At 40.0% G+C, this 15,776-nt stretch overlaps 1 protein-coding gene across 2 annotated transcripts; it reads right to left on the bottom strand.

Annotated features, from left to right (window-relative positions):
- LOC140236914 (BRISC and BRCA1-A complex member 1-like) lies at positions 1-15,538 on the bottom strand. 2 transcript variants are annotated; one of them, XM_072316851.1, is made up of 9 exons: positions 15,522-15,538; positions 12,289-12,481; positions 11,326-11,527; positions 10,115-10,173; positions 9,627-9,747; positions 6,614-6,723; positions 5,077-5,200; positions 4,192-4,278; positions 1-1,028 (listed from the first exon to the last, which is right to left on the bottom strand). In XM_072316851.1, exons 2-9 carry the CDS (start codon positions 12,420-12,422, stop codon positions 861-863), a joined length of 1,005 nt encoding a protein of 334 aa, XP_072172952.1. In that variant the 5' UTR covers positions 12,423-12,481; positions 15,522-15,538; the 3' UTR covers positions 1-860. The 2 variants fall into 2 exon arrangements, with proteins under 2 accessions (XP_072172952.1, XP_072172950.1); XM_072316849.1 differs by lacking the exon at positions 15,522-15,538 and adding an exon at positions 13,609-13,688 and having other exon boundaries at positions 12,289-12,485.
- Positions 15,539-15,776: the final 238 nt, after the last annotated feature.

Here is a 15,776-nt window from a genome sequence, read left to right as displayed (position 1 = left end):
TGGACTTCTTTAGTAATGACGGAAATTCCATAATGGGTTCATTTATCTTCTCTCTCTCCCCCTTCTCTCCCTACATCTCTCTTTCTTTCTCTCTATCTATCCATCAACTCATCTATTTTTCCCCACCCCATAATTTCACTCTAGCTCCAACACTCAGTCACCTAAATACTAATGTTTAAATCAGAATTTGGAACACATTTCCATGTCTGAAACATTCTACATGTAATTTGCCATGCAAGTGTACAGCCAAGGACAAAGCTCTATGCAGGATTTACCATACACTGAGTACATGATCACTACTCCAGTGTACATAATGTGCGGTTGGTTGGAAGGCATAAACAGCACATCAGCAGTACCTTCCTTCCAAACCACCTCCATTTTCATTTACATCAACAGATCAGCACTTAGCACTTTACTTGTTGCATTTTCAGTATTTTTCTTTTCTGACTGAAACTCCCAACACTCCTTGTGTCAGCTTCCTACATGGCAAGAATGTGTGTATCTCCTCGTACGCTCGATAGTTCACTCTGAAAATACGTAAGAAGCAGTCTGTCTCCCGGCAACTAAATGTCCTCCAGTACGATTTGACATTCATCCACTGCAAGCGAGTTCAGAGATAATGAGATGTAAATGAGAAGCAAAAGAATACATCTTGTATTCTTCCTCCATTTTGTTTTCTCCACAACAGGTGCCGCTGACTCTCCTGCCAACATTCAGAATCACTGAGTCTCTCCTGACATGTCCATCTGATCTTCAAGCAATGACACCATTTCCGCATCGTCATCAACTCCTCTTCATTTCTCAGCACAGATTCCAACTGTCCCCTCCTGTCCACACGAGGGCATTGTGCACGGCGGCCCTCACTGTTCGGGATCGAGGGAGTAGGAGCTGAAGATTTGCTCAGGCCTCTGCAGAGGATGGGCCACAAGAGCCGCCATCTTGTTGTACAGCTGGGTGGTGTTACGCCCGACCTCATGGATGTAAGACGTGTTGTTTTTGTCCAGGTCCAGAAACACGTCATAAATGTCCTGTGAGCAAAACAAAATTCACCAACATGTGGTGCCAAACACAAAGTCAGGCACGACCCACACAGATCTAACATTCTTACCATCAACATCGCAAGATGAAAAATTATCATAATCCATGCTCATCCTTCACATTTATGTGGCTTGCTTTTTTACTGTGTGCATTTTTAACTGGAGAGCCAGTCTAGATAAGTGATGTTGTGTGTAATCATACCATTCCCTCTTGTAAGAAGCAAAACACTCTGTCCCTCAGACAGGACATAACATGGAGGTCTCATGTGTGAGAGACTCATATCACAGATCCCACTTAACTTCCCTCGCAAAGAGCACAACAGAAACCATGTGAAGTCGTCTGTGACACACATTTCTACATACTAAAAAATGGGCAAATAATGTTAACCCTTTGTGATTTCTAATCAGTGGCGGATCCAGAGGGGGCGCACCGGGCGCATGCCCCCTCTTTATTTTTTGTTAAAACAAAAGAAATAAAAAGAAAAAAAGGGGAGGCGTGCGCCCCCTTCAATTCTTTTGTAAAGGCGCCTCCCCTTTATGGAATTCCTGGATCCCCCTGCAGTCAGCAAATGGAATCAATTTGTCCCATATTGTGCCACACAAGTAACAAATGAATGAATTGTATGCACAAGTCAACATCTCACTGTAAGTATCTTTTTGAAACAGCAACATCATCCTGCAAGTTTCCTTTGACTCTGCTACACTAGTTTGCTTGAAGTGGCAAACTACGAGACTGCATGTCAGAGCGGGGTCTTGTACATACTGGGTTGTTACATTAAAATAGAGTGCTCCAATAACTTGAAGTTTTTGTTTCTTGAATCTTTCAAGATCTCCTTAAAGACATACTATTTAAATCTTGCTGTTGTACACATTCATGCTCTCTCTCTCTCTCTATTTTCTTGAGATGAGTGTAGATAATTTTTTGTTGCACCTTGAATATCTTAATGCTCGGGGGAGTTGATGCTTCTATAAATCTTTACTATATATTTGTTATATCCATATCTTATTATGAGAGGCCAAGTAATAGTTCTGCAAACCAGCTACCCTCACTAAAACCTTCCACTACCCTTTCTGATCTTCCCTTCAGATCACTCATGTGACAGAACTTTCTTTTTCCCCCTATTTTTGTTCTTGTTCTTGCTCTCTCTTTTTTTTTTTTTTTTGGTTGTAAATAAAATATTAGTATTCCTGACAACTTAAAGGACAAGTCCACCTTCATATACATGTGGATTGAGCGAAGGCAACAATATTAGTAGAGCACATCAGTGAAAGTTTGGGGAAAATTGGACAATCCGTTCAAAAGTTGTGAATTTTTAAAGCATCTGCGCAGTCACTGCTGGATGAGGAGACTACTACAGTGTATGATGTCACCTGCATACAACGATATTAGGAAAATAAAAAGAGAATTTCACAAAACTTTACTTTTTGAAGAAAGTGCACATTTCTTCGACTTGTCAATGATGTACGTTATGGGTAATATTATTCCCCCTGCCTTCTGAAAGAGAGAAGTCGAGTGTTCTTTTGTTATGCAAGAAAAGTGAAAATATGTTGAATTTTCTTTATTCTTTCTTTATATCCTGGTACACATGTGACATCACAAGCTATAGCAGTCTTCTCATCCAGCCTTGACTGAGCAGAAACTTCAAAAATTCATAACTTTTGAACAGATTGTCCGATTTTCCTCAAACTCTCACTGATGTGTTCTACTAATATAGCTGCATTCACTCAACCCACATGTCTATGAAGGTGAACTTGTCCTCTAACCCTGAAGGGGCCGGGCTGTTTTGGCTATGCTCAGACCGGGGGGGGGGGGGGTCTCGGCCATCGGTGGTGCGATCGCGATGAAATTTTGCATGCGTGAGACCTGCGTCATAATCTACATGATTGTGTTATAAGATTTTTTGAAACAATCAATTTCTAATTTTGATTAATTAATTATGCAAATTAAGCTCCAGGTGATATTTTAGCTTAATTAAAAGCATTGAGAGTCTAATTTTTTATCTGTAAATCTGTTTTAGCATATTCAACAATTGTACATCACAAAAACTTCCAAAACTCATTTCAATTCTTATGTATTTTATTGTTTTCAGAATTTCTTATGTATTTCTTTGTTTTTCAACTTTTGTTTTTTCTTTGTTTTTTCATTGGAAATTGTCACTGACCACTTTTCTACCATAATTAGCACAAAATTAATCAATGAAAGTGATTAATTGTAAAAATAATCAGGTTTTTATGCCTTTCATAACAGAGCACTGTTTTCCATAGGAAATGTACACAAAATCACAAAATTGTGCCCGTTTTGGAGCGACATTCCGTTACAAAAATGGGCGTGGCTTCGCAAAAATATGCGCGGACGTTGCAAATTTGGTCTCAAAAGTTGCGCAAGACTTGAACGAAGAAAGTCAAGAAGCCTCGCGATGAGGCCTTCTCGCGTTACAGAATTATAGCGCGAAACGTCGAGGGGGGGCGGATTCCGCCCCCCCCCCCCCCCCCGGCCCTTTTAGGGTTAAGATACTGATTTTCTGCTGTTCAATGGAATCTAAGAAAAGTCAAAGGTACATGTAGCTAAATTTCCCTTGATGTAGCATATTCTCACAACAACAACATTCATTGTACACTAAATGCTAAGACTGAAAAAAAAAAATTCAGATGTTAAATTTCAAACCTTAGAGTCTTCAATGTGTTTCGGATGGTTGAGAGCTCATATCCTGCCCACATTACCTACAGTATGGCCAATGTATATTATATGCATTTTTTCTGCAACACTGCATGCTACCTAGGTGTATAAATGGGCATCTACATGTAGAAGAATTCACCCATTATTGTAAGTGGATTAAGCATTTGGGTGCCTGCCCCCATCTCCCCCCCCCCCCCCCCCCCCCACAACAACAACAAAAGAATAAAATGGCTGTCTAGCTTCAGAGGTGTCTAGAGAGCAAAGTGCATGAAGTGTATCAGGTAGGTGTCTTACAGGATTCCAGTGCCAGGTAGTAGCATAATTATTGTGTAGTGTCACCAGCACCATATCTTGATAAAACAATGCAATGATGAATACAGAAGATTGAATAAAGAACATCCATGCAAATAATCCTTGTGTTTTCTACTATCAGATTCACCAAATAATCCTCTCTCTTTTTTTTTTCCTCCTTCTCACCTTGCAGCAGTTGTCTTCTGAGGGAGGCTCATGGAGATAGAAGACGTCAAAGAAGAAGTAGGGCGAGCTGGAGAGGGCCAGCTGCTCCTATGGAGAAAACACAAATGATTTTTGTTGAGCTTCAGTCAATATTGTGGTGAAAGAAATACAGTGTATCGATCTGGCTTTTAGGCTGTAGGTTGATTTATTCCTCAAGTCCAGATCTGTTCATCCATGTACATGGAATGCATTACTCGCACCTAACAAACATCTTAAATAACATGGGCAAATTCTAAAGTGAAAGGTTACACAGGTGAGAAACCAAACTGATATACTGCCAGCAAGTGATCACATAAAAATGCCAAGTACACACAAAACATACATGTACACTTTCGAGACTGAGAATTGATGTATAAACTCTAAACGTTGATATTTTCGCATGATTAAATTTTCGCACTGAGCAGCTTGAAAACATATCCGGGGGTTGTTGAATTCGCACTGCGCAATTGTCAACCCATACAATATGCAGAGAAAATAGTGGGGATATTTTGGCTAGTTTTAGAATTTGCGCTAGCCAGAAGCAGCGCAAAATACGCGAAATTTATGTACCGCAAAAATTTCTCCGTTTACAGTACAAGGCAAAACACTGCACAACCAATTCTATCATCTGGCCAATTCTATGTTTTTGAAATGAAGGGGGAGGGCATGAGATTAGCGAGACAAGAGTAATAGCTTCACTTAATGTGCCATTCACATAGCTATGAATAGGTTATATGTTCTTGAGGAGTTACAGTCTCTATCCAACAGATGTACATGAAACATTGGCAGGTAGAGTCGCCATCAACTGACTTGTAGTTAGTTGGGGTAAAACTCAATCAAGTACTAGTGCAATGTGGGCGAACTTACCTCCCTGCCATTCGTAAACTCTGGAATGTGGGCTGACCGGCCATAGAAGAAGAGCGTTCTGACGATGTACGGTGGTGGCAATACCTCAACATCTTCTATCTCTGGCAGCTCCACTTGAGATGCTCTGCAAATCAAATCAAATCAAATCAAATCAAATCAAACCAATATCATTACTATGATGTTCAGATTCTGCATAAACATGGAGTCCATTTTGATCTTTTCTATATGACAAATTCTGAACAAAACAAAAAAAAAAAACATGAAAGGAATTTGTGGAATGGCTCCTTATGCACAAAACTGGTTGAGCTGAACTTACAAGCTACTTCAAGTAAAGGTCAATATTTAATGATAAAATCACTGCATGTACTGATTGGCAGGGCCAATCAAATACACTTCAAAGTCGCAATCATTCTTTGCACAAAAAAAAAAACAACTAGAAATGTCGCTATGGCGACTGGTATGCCTCCGCAATAATGCATGGTTCTCCCAATAGGTCTATAGCACAATGTCTTGACAATGTGTGATGACAGTTTCACATAACTGGCATAATATCAAAATGACAGATTTGTCACAAATGCATTGAGTGTTCACTTTCCTTGAACTAGGTTTATTTGGATGAATGGCTACACTGTCTAAGAGTGCAGGAATTTGGGGATTTGAGGATTTGTACCCAACTTTTGACCCTTTTTTAAGTTTAAAGAAGTGAAATTTAGCACTTTCACTTGACCTTTGACCTTTTGACCTTTGGGCAAGAAACGTCCAAGAGAATCTGTATTGAGTAATACATGCATACACTAAGTTTCAACAGAAAAATCCTGCAGGCATTGCATAGATAAGAGAGAAATAATGACATTTTGATGAGTTGACTTTGACCTTTAACCTATGACCTTTGACCCATGACCCTATATTCCCTACACGATCACTGCCAGCCAATACATGCATATGATATTAAGTTCCATGAAGATACCTTGAAATATTTGTGAGATATGGAGAAAAAAAATGAAATTTTAACATTTTCACTTGACCTTTGACCCTTGACCTTTGACCTTATGACCCAAAGCTATCTCTGGGGAATCTTAATTTGGTTAGTTCATGGATAAACGAAGTTTCACGAAAATACCTTAGGGCATTGCATAGATATAAGGGAAATAGTGAAATTTTGAGCATTTGACCTTGACCTATTGACCTTTGACCTTGAGCATGTGCGCCCAATTAAGTTGATAGGCACAACTTCGCACACTCATACATATACATGCCAAGTTTCATTAAGATACCTCTAACAGTTTTTTAGATACGCTGTCCACAAAATTGATTACGGACGGAAGGACGGACGGACGGACAACCCGAAAACATAATGCCTCCGGCGACACTTTGTGGCGGAGGCGTAAAAAGGCAACATAGCTGATCTGATACCTGTGACTCTTTGCTTTGTGGTTTCATTCAGCCATGGACATAAATGAGCACTGCTTCAGTGAATGAATGTTATGTGAAAAGCCTGAACATCACTGAATTAAAGAAAAGCAGATCATTGGCTTACATGGTCTTGAATAATGACGAGAGGTCACATGATTCACAGTCTTGAGTCTCATTGGTCAGATCAAACATGACGTTCAGAAAATCTTCAACATCAGAAGTGAAATCCTGCAGCTGAAAATCCAAGTGAAACAAAAGGTATTGTAGCTTTATATAATTGCAGACAATGCAGCCGTGATGCTGCTTTGAGCATATCACTCAAAAAGTCACTGAGAATCCACCCAAAATTTTCCCACTAAAAGGTTATACTAATACACGTACATACACACACACACACACACACGCACATATACACATATGAAAAGAGAAAAGTATGTGGCATCATATTTCCTTTACTTTACATATAATGTACAAATGTCAATACTGTGGTAATCAAATAAATAAACAAGAAATAAATAAGAACAAGATAAAGAATTTTAAACAGCATGAACTGGGTTATGTACTGATATATTATCAAGGCATACCCTTTGGTAACTGATAGTTGCCAGATGAACAACGTGCACTAGTCAATCACTCCATTTTGGTGAGCACCTCCACCAAATCATACAGATCCAAGACCCACTGGTTGGCACCAAATGTACAGCAAGGGAATCTATTCAACTACTTATCAGTCAGTCCACAGCACGTATGCTAATAAGCCGATCCGGCAAAATTTATTCAGCACTCTCGTTGACGATCTTTGCGTTCGAAAGGTGTCTCGTCGTGCGAGATTTTGCGAGACTTTGATAGGGCTATGGTTTTCACAGTGTAGCGACTTGTACATACATTCGTCATGGCTACAAGTCATGGTAAATTGTTTTCCAGACTTTGATCTTTATTTTGATACTAAATTTGCCTATAACATCGGATCTTATCATGACTATATAATCAGTTGAATTTGCGTAAATTTTACCTGCTTTTCACGGAAGATTTTGTCATCTAAAGGTCTTTTTTGGTTCCTTACCGGATTAAGAAACTGTTGTTTCTGATTTTGGCTTTTTCATAGAGAGGAAACTTAGATACTCATCATATATTGGAGTCAAGGAGACGCAAGCATGATTTATACTAGTTTTTCCGTTTTGAAATGTCTGTAAAATTCACTCCTAAGCCAGAAGTATGCTCCGCACAAAGTGTACAGTGGTGCGAAAGAGCTCTCTCATTGGACAGTGCGTGCGTTCAGCGCTTGAACTACACGCGTGCCAAGAAACCGCAAGTGGCATGAAACCGTTATGTAGCAGCGTAATGACGTAATGCAAGCGCTGAGTGCAGGCGCTGTCCAATGAGAGAGCTTACTCTTGAGATTGCACGGCTTCAAGCTGATCAGCACTGACATCGATGTATATTTTACTGGTTCCTGACCGGATTAAGCAACAAATTGTCAAGATATTTACATGGATACAAAGATTAGGAGATGGACTACCAAATAAAGCATTTTCATTGAGACGCAAGGTGAATTTGGTATTTTTTTGACGTCTTGAAAGTGTACTGCACGAATTACTTTTTTCATCATTTTTCAAGCTCAAATTACGCTATGATATTTTTCATTTACAATAATTCGAGTAACATGTGACGATAGTTTACATATTTTCCTTGAATTTGATACCAAATTTGTGAACATAAGGTGTATTTTTGCAGCCGAAAGCCCAAGGACAAAATCCCCTTATGCAGTTCATTACGTATGCAAGCCTAAAGCGGGCTTGCATACGAGTTGAATAAATACGAGCGAATTATCGGGTGCTGCGGACTGACTGTTATACGCCATATATTCAGTGAGTCTAATTTTTTGCGAATCGGGACTTCCCGACAATTTCGCGAGTGGATAAATTCTCAATCGTGGAGTACTGTACTGAATGGAGAAATGCATACATCTGCGTCACATTCATATCGGGATCAGAGTCGTTATTTTCGCGTGTCTTTAATTTCGCGAACAACACCTGACTCGCGAAATTCGCGAAAATAAAAACCTCGCGAAATATGTGGCGTATACAGTATTCTTCTTTTCTCTCTCTGTCACCTATTATCTCTTTCTTCTCTTTGAGAAATGACTCTGATGATTAAAATGCTGTCCTTGTTCAGTTTCTAATATATATATGAATGCTTATTCATTTGTTTGTTTGCTTGTTTGTTATTTCTCAAAGGCCTGGTAGTGTAGGGATACGATTCAATGAGAAGGCTGACCTGACTCGCATATATTTGGGAATCCCCATCATGAAATGTGTACAACTCTATCACTGATCTAAAAAAAAAAAAAAAAAAAACACATGCACAGCCAAAGAATGTTGACAGGAATCAAATGTTACAAGTAAGTGTATGCTTTGATGCACATACAGTTGAACCTCTATTATCCGGCCTCCCTTTATCCGGATCTCTCTATTATCCGGACGCAATCTCGCCGTGATTTTTTTAATCTTTTTTTAATAATTATGGGAGGAAAGGGGGATTCCCAACGGATACATTTCTTAATAATTATTTAGGTAAATCATCCCAAGAATTTATAAAAGAAAATGATTTCATTCTTGCAAACACGAACCTCTATTTTGGGGTCTGTTACTGTGTGTAACAATGAAAAGGTTGCAGCATACACATTACTACATGTGGTACTACAATGGGCTACATCAGTACATGTGTATGTATATGTAGACTCTACATGTATAAAGCATTGAGTCTCCCGTATCCGGCCAAATCCCTTATCCGGACGAGCCCCGGTCCCGACTTGTCCGGATATGAGAGGTTCAACTGTATTAGCTAACATGCATTTCTATTCAAGCAGTCATGGTTTTGAATGTACCCTGGTGGGCAGTGAATGGAGAGCAATTAAATCAGGCCAATGTTCTCTCCAAATGCTACTGGGTCTTTAATCACAGAGTTGCAAGTACATCAAGCCCAAATGTGAAAGCTGCTGTTCTTTTATTTTCCAGTCTTCTGCATCTGTACCATCAGTAGAAAGTTGTAAAAACCATTATGATGTCACTACTTTTCTGACGGAAAAGAGAAACCAAGGCAATATTCTGGTTTACTATTCATAGCATCATTCTTACCCACACAGCGGTTTCCTGTAGCACAACCAGGGCAAATTGGTGCGCTGGGCTTATGTTGCTCTTTGTTCGCACAAACAGGCTCAGTGCTCTCTTCACAAGTTCAATGGGCAGATGCTTTGTCCTGACAGATATATAAAGATGAACACAACCAGAGTACATGATAAAGTATACAAATAAATTTGAAAATTTAGCCAACTGAACACTTAAATTCAGCTAATTTGTACTTACACAAATCCTAGGCTGCAGGAACGTTCGATAATTTCATCTCTTCTCTCTAACAGTCTACTCATTTTAATATGATTTGAGTCCACAGACTTCCCCATCAAATATTTCATGCAAACTACAGTAGATATGCAATACACAATAGAAATATGTTTCGATATAAATCAATATGCATCTAGTTTTGACTTAACAATTGCCTTAGACACCACCTCCTATGCAGTACCATTCGCCAAGACAGAAGATTACAATGACAGGAATCTACCTACCCATCTCGTTGCAAAAAGGGGACCTTGTTGACTTCACTTGCAAGATCGATGCATATAATCTGGATTGGAGAAGGGAGGTATGCATGTGTGGTACATTTGATTCTAAAGTTCAAAATACCTGTGAGACGGCTACTCTTCCCACACTATAATAGGAATAGACAAAGTTCATTGTCAGCTACTAGTGACTTAAAATGAGCAATTGTACCGATGACTGAAAGGGATGTACAGTATTGGCTGAAGTGAGGATACAGCTTTTAACATTTTACGAGATATTTTAGAAAACACTCTTTGAAATGTTAAAGAGCATACAATTCTAAAGGGAATTGAAAGTTTATTTGATGAAAATCGGTTTGAAATGACTGAGATATCCAAAAACAAGGTAAAATAAAGAGATCCTAACAAAAGTCATGGCTGGTCACATTTTATTAGGACTGCTTTCCTGGATATCTCGGCCATTTCAAGATCAATTTTCATCAAATAAAGTGTGAATTCCTTAAGAATTACATGTTATTTTATATTCCATAAAATGTTTCTCATTATCTCACAAACACACACACACACAAATGGGAAACCAACAGCCCCATCTAAACCAAAACTGTACCATCTCAAACAAAATTACACTTGAAGAGCAACTTTTTGATGAAGGTTTCGAGCATTGTCCTCCAACAGGATATTTGGAATCAGAAAAAAAAGAGTGGTGTATATTGCTTTGAATGCTTTTCAAGTTCTCAACTGATGTGAAACAATGTGATAAGTAGGTCTAGATGCCAAACTGATAACTCCTCCGAACAAACATGAAAAAAGGAATTACACAAAAGAAACATACTACATGGCACACAATTATTTCCACTCTCATAATTTTGTATGACATTTCATCAAATAGATGTCAACACTTGAGGAATTCAAAGTTTCTCCTTAGCATTAGCACACCCTCTCTCCTAGCATTCCACTTCCATAGCATCATATAGAGCAGTAGAAGTGTGCTTGATAAATTGTGGATTCCTGGGTGTATACATCCTGTACGTCACACATGGATAGGCAAGTAACTGATTGTCAAAATGAATGAATATGACGGACCAAACATCAGATTTGATTTGCCTAGAAGTGTAACTCATGTATATTCCTATTATATACATACAGTGAATGCATCAGGCTAGTGAAATGTATGGTGATCCAAAGAAAGACTGACCCGTTCTCATGTTCACACTCACAATTTTCTCTGGACAGTTGACCGATGGAAGTCTGGGACCGGTCACTACCGGTCTGTCGGCCCCATCACCTTCAGTCTCCTCTGCCCTCAATTCACCTTCCTGCAGACCGCTGCTCTCCCCCGCCCCACCCTCACTCTCCTGGGGCATGCGTCTGGCCTCTGTCCCATCATCTTCCATCTGCACAGCACCTCCTGGTTCAGGTCTTTTAATTAAAAAAAAAAAAAAAATACAAACATCAAGTACATTTAATTAGGCACTGGGCATTTTAAAGTGTAGACGCTACCAATACCCCGAGTATTATATGTGTGCTATATTTGCACAATATACTTGAGACATGCCCTCTACAAGATATTAGAATTTTTGTCACTCATATTTTTATCTATTGGAGTTTAGATGTAAACAAAAATAAAACGACTTGACATAGACTAGCCGATCATCCGATTCTTTCAATCGAACAATCGCACTATCAATATTTTTTTTTCTTCAAAATATGTCTTGAACTATAATAGTGATATGCAATGCCTGCATATGTTCATCTAATTGATTGTCATGGAATCTTGATTTTTTTTTTTCAGAAAAATGTACATGTATAGCTAGGACCTGCAACACTTCAGTACCAGCGCTTACAGAGCAGAACTTATTATAATGTGCAAAGCACAAGTGCCAAATTGTTATAGAGATACGATCTGATTCATTGAAATATGTATACTTTCAGGGGCTATCACCACAGATGAATTATGGCTGTTTTTTGTGTATTCTAGCTGTACACAACTTTGATTTCCAATTTTGTGCATGATATAGGTATATGATGCAAATTTCTTTATTTTTTCTTTTCTTCTTTTAAAATTCCTCAGAGGTTTGTTGTAATCCAAAGAGCTACAACTGGTTTCCATGGAATAAGATAAAAATGGTATACACAGGAGAGTTTACATGGCTGAAAATATAAAACTCAGAAATAAATACTTGTGAACATTCTCTGAAGCTTGATTCTGGACTGGCAAGTCTCGGCTAGAACTGGCAACGTGGTCTAGATCACCAGAGTTCTCGTCATGCACATCAAACTCAGCACGAGGGGTGACCTTTTCCTGTCCTTCCATGTCCACGCTCTGCAGAACTGCAAACTCTTCACTGCTGGATATTTTAAAAAGTCCCCTCTCTACCTTCAGATGATAACAAGGAAAGAAGAACGAGGTTCATGACTTTAAACGTTATGAAATACAGAAAGGAGCTTCACACATAGTGATAAATCAATAGGTCTATGCATGTTTTGGGGTTTGTTTTAAATTGTCTTCATAAACTTATTAGTATTAAAATGACTACAAAAAATAATCTTAACAGTTAAATCATTTTTTGTATCGTATAGTTTGACTAACACTTTGCATTGATAAAAATGTTGATGTACCAACATGCAATATGTATCAACAAAACAAAAGAGCAAAGATTTTTTTACATGCAGTCACGTACGTGGTATATGGTTTCACTGCACTGCCAATTGAGTGGTATGGTATGTCATTGATGTAGTCTATACTGTATGTTCAATACAATTATTTGTATGCTAAATATTTTGAAAGGTTGTAAGTTTATATTTTCATGAATTTTGCGAGTCAGGTGCTATTTGAAAATTTAAAAACATGGGAAAATATTGACTCTGATCTTGTGAATGACACGAATAATAGATGCCAGAGAATGTGGTTAATGTCCCTTCACTTCAGTGCAGTGGCAGTGCAGTGATCACTTTCAACTTCAAGATCAGACTGGACCGAGCATGGGCCAACCTAACCCCGGTGCGCTCCTTGCAGAGACTCCAACCCCAAGCATCTTCTGATCTGGAGATTCTCCCGCCCGAAACCCCTAGCAAACGGGAGACTCCAAGTTGATGTGTGCGAAGCGCGAAGTTCCTAGGGTTCTAGATGTTCTCTGGTGCTATCTAAGGCTTATTTTTTCAACATACGATAGCAATAAGTAAGAAATCCTTTCCACCGGGAGACACAGAGCCAGGGCGGGAGAAATCAAATCTCCAGCGGGAGAACGGGAGATTTTGCAAAAATGGGTTTTCGGCGGGAGATCTCCCGTCGAAAACGGGAGAGTTGGAGTCTCTGTCCTTGTACAGTCATTCGTTCAGCATTCGGGCTGTGTTTGTTTCGCAGTTAGGGCAAACCAACATTTCAGCTGCACATATGTATTGCGGACAAAAATGCTGAGAGTATAGAAGAGAGCCAGACAAACAGACTGAAAATAAAACCAAAAGAAAGGAAAGGAATAGAAAGGATGAGACTTATCAACCACAAGAGCAAGAACTGCTGGAAGCCCGATTGCTGTGGCCTGTGACATCACTACCGTCTACACTACAGCATTCTTCCAGAATCTCGGGTGCGGGTAACTGCGACCAGCCCCAACGCATACAGCGTTGGGGCTGCGCCGTTTTCGCATTCAGATCTTAATGTTGTAGTCTCTTGTACAAAACGGGTGCCGTTCCGGCGCTATATTTCCTTTATTTTTCAACAAAAACTACTAGGAATACTTACATGGGTCGATTAAATCTAAATGATTCCAATCGGCGACTGTTTGATGCATTTCATTGCTTATGATGCAGAAAATGTTGTCTTATAAGGCGAATTATCTTCAGCTCACCGATGCTCACTAAACTCACAATAACTTGCACAAGCGCACAAGGTGAGCTGAAGATAATTCGCCTTTTAAGACAACATTTTCTGCATCATAAGCAATGAAATGCATCAAACAGTCGCCGATTGGAATCATTTTGGTTTAATCGACCCATGTAAGTATTCCTAGTAGTTTTTGTCGAAAAATTAAGGAAATATAGCGCCGGAACGGCACCCGTTTTGCGAAAACGGCGCAGCCCCAACGCTGTACGCGTTGGGGCTGGTCGCAGTTAGGGTGCGGGTAGCCCGACCAGACGCCGTTACGCTATGCGAAAACAGCGTCTGACGTGCGCGGCATGCAGCCTCGAAGTGAGGAACCTCAACACAACTACAAAACTTAGGAAAATGTATACTTTTCTCCTTTAAACAGAATACTTTACTCACGTTAAATGCATGTTTCTATTACAGAAGAATAGTCCGCCACACTGGGTCCATGGAGACCACTTGCGATAAGTCCGTGGAACAAATAAAATTACACTTTCTGGCGCAATTCCTGACCGTCGGGCTTCGTCGTTGCAGGATTCAAAATGGCGCCTTGACTTATGCGCATGCGTGACCGGATGTGCTCCAGAGCGAGCGCGTGTACGTGTGCGTTGAAAGTGTCGAACAAACCTTGGCGTCTGCTATGCTACACAATAACCGTGGTATGGAGCTCAATGCTCGTCGCCCGACCAGACGCCAGCCGCCGCCAAGCCCAGTACAGTTTATAGCTGTATACTAGTAACCGTGCGTACGTTGCTTGAGTGTAACAGCACGGTCGACAGCGCGACCTTTTGAAAGGGCATTCACATCACGTGACCACCCGATATCTAAACTTGGCCTGGCGTGAAAGATTGTGTACGGTGTGGACATGCTGGATATGATGATCAATTTCGGTAAGTTTCATTTTGTACATTTGAATACTGATAGCATCAGATGTAGAGTATATATTGAAGAGTATACTCGATGGGTTTGAGGTGACAAAAATGAACGTAAGTATCAAAAGTCAAAGCCATCGTGATACGATTACGTCGCTCTCCTAGTGGTTGGTGGTCGCACGCGTACAGCCCTGTCGCGACGTACCATGTACAGCGACTGGGCTGTGTATAGTTAGGGTGCGGGTAAAGCAAAAGGTAGTAAAAAGCCAAGGTGACGTTCTTCACTCGGTACTGCATGTGCTCCACCATGGTCGTGAATTGTAACCAATCACGAAATTGTCGGGAAGTCCAAATTCGCTATTAGATTCGCTAAATATATGGCGCATGTAGTCAAAATCATTCAAAACCAACATGGGACAGGGACACAAGCCGCACGATTACCGGTACCAAGCGAAGCCCTACAAGAAATTACGCCTGAGCCGTGGGGCCAGGGGCGATGCTGCAGCTGGCGATAAACTGACAACAGCGAGGGCCGTCGACTGAATGAAGAAGACGTCTCGAGTCCATACCAGAAAGTGGGTGATGTTTCAACTCACCTCAGTTTCCCAACAAATTCGTTAATTGCTTAATCATAGCATTCCAAACACTTAAGGGCGACAAAAGGTAAATTACTCACCGTCGGTGACTCAGGGTACGGTTAAAAGAAATTCAGTACGTACCAGATTCAGCTGTTGCTGCACTGGCTGTGCGAGGACGACTTTATATTGTACTGCACTGCTAACCCACATTATGCATAAAAACAATGTTGCTAGAATGGATTGTGCTAAACTTAGTGTTTACACCTTCACCCCTTAAAGCCCTCCCTTTACGATTGTCACACTTATTAATGTCTATATTTCCGTTTACAACATTGTGCAGAACTATGCCCTTG

This window comes from Diadema setosum, chromosome 13 (assembly GCF_964275005.1).
Source record: "Diadema setosum chromosome 13, eeDiaSeto1, whole genome shotgun sequence".
Lineage (NCBI taxonomy): Eukaryota > Metazoa > Echinodermata > Echinoidea > Diadematoida > Diadematidae > Diadema > Diadema setosum.
This window is presented reverse-complemented; position numbering and strand designations above follow the sequence as displayed.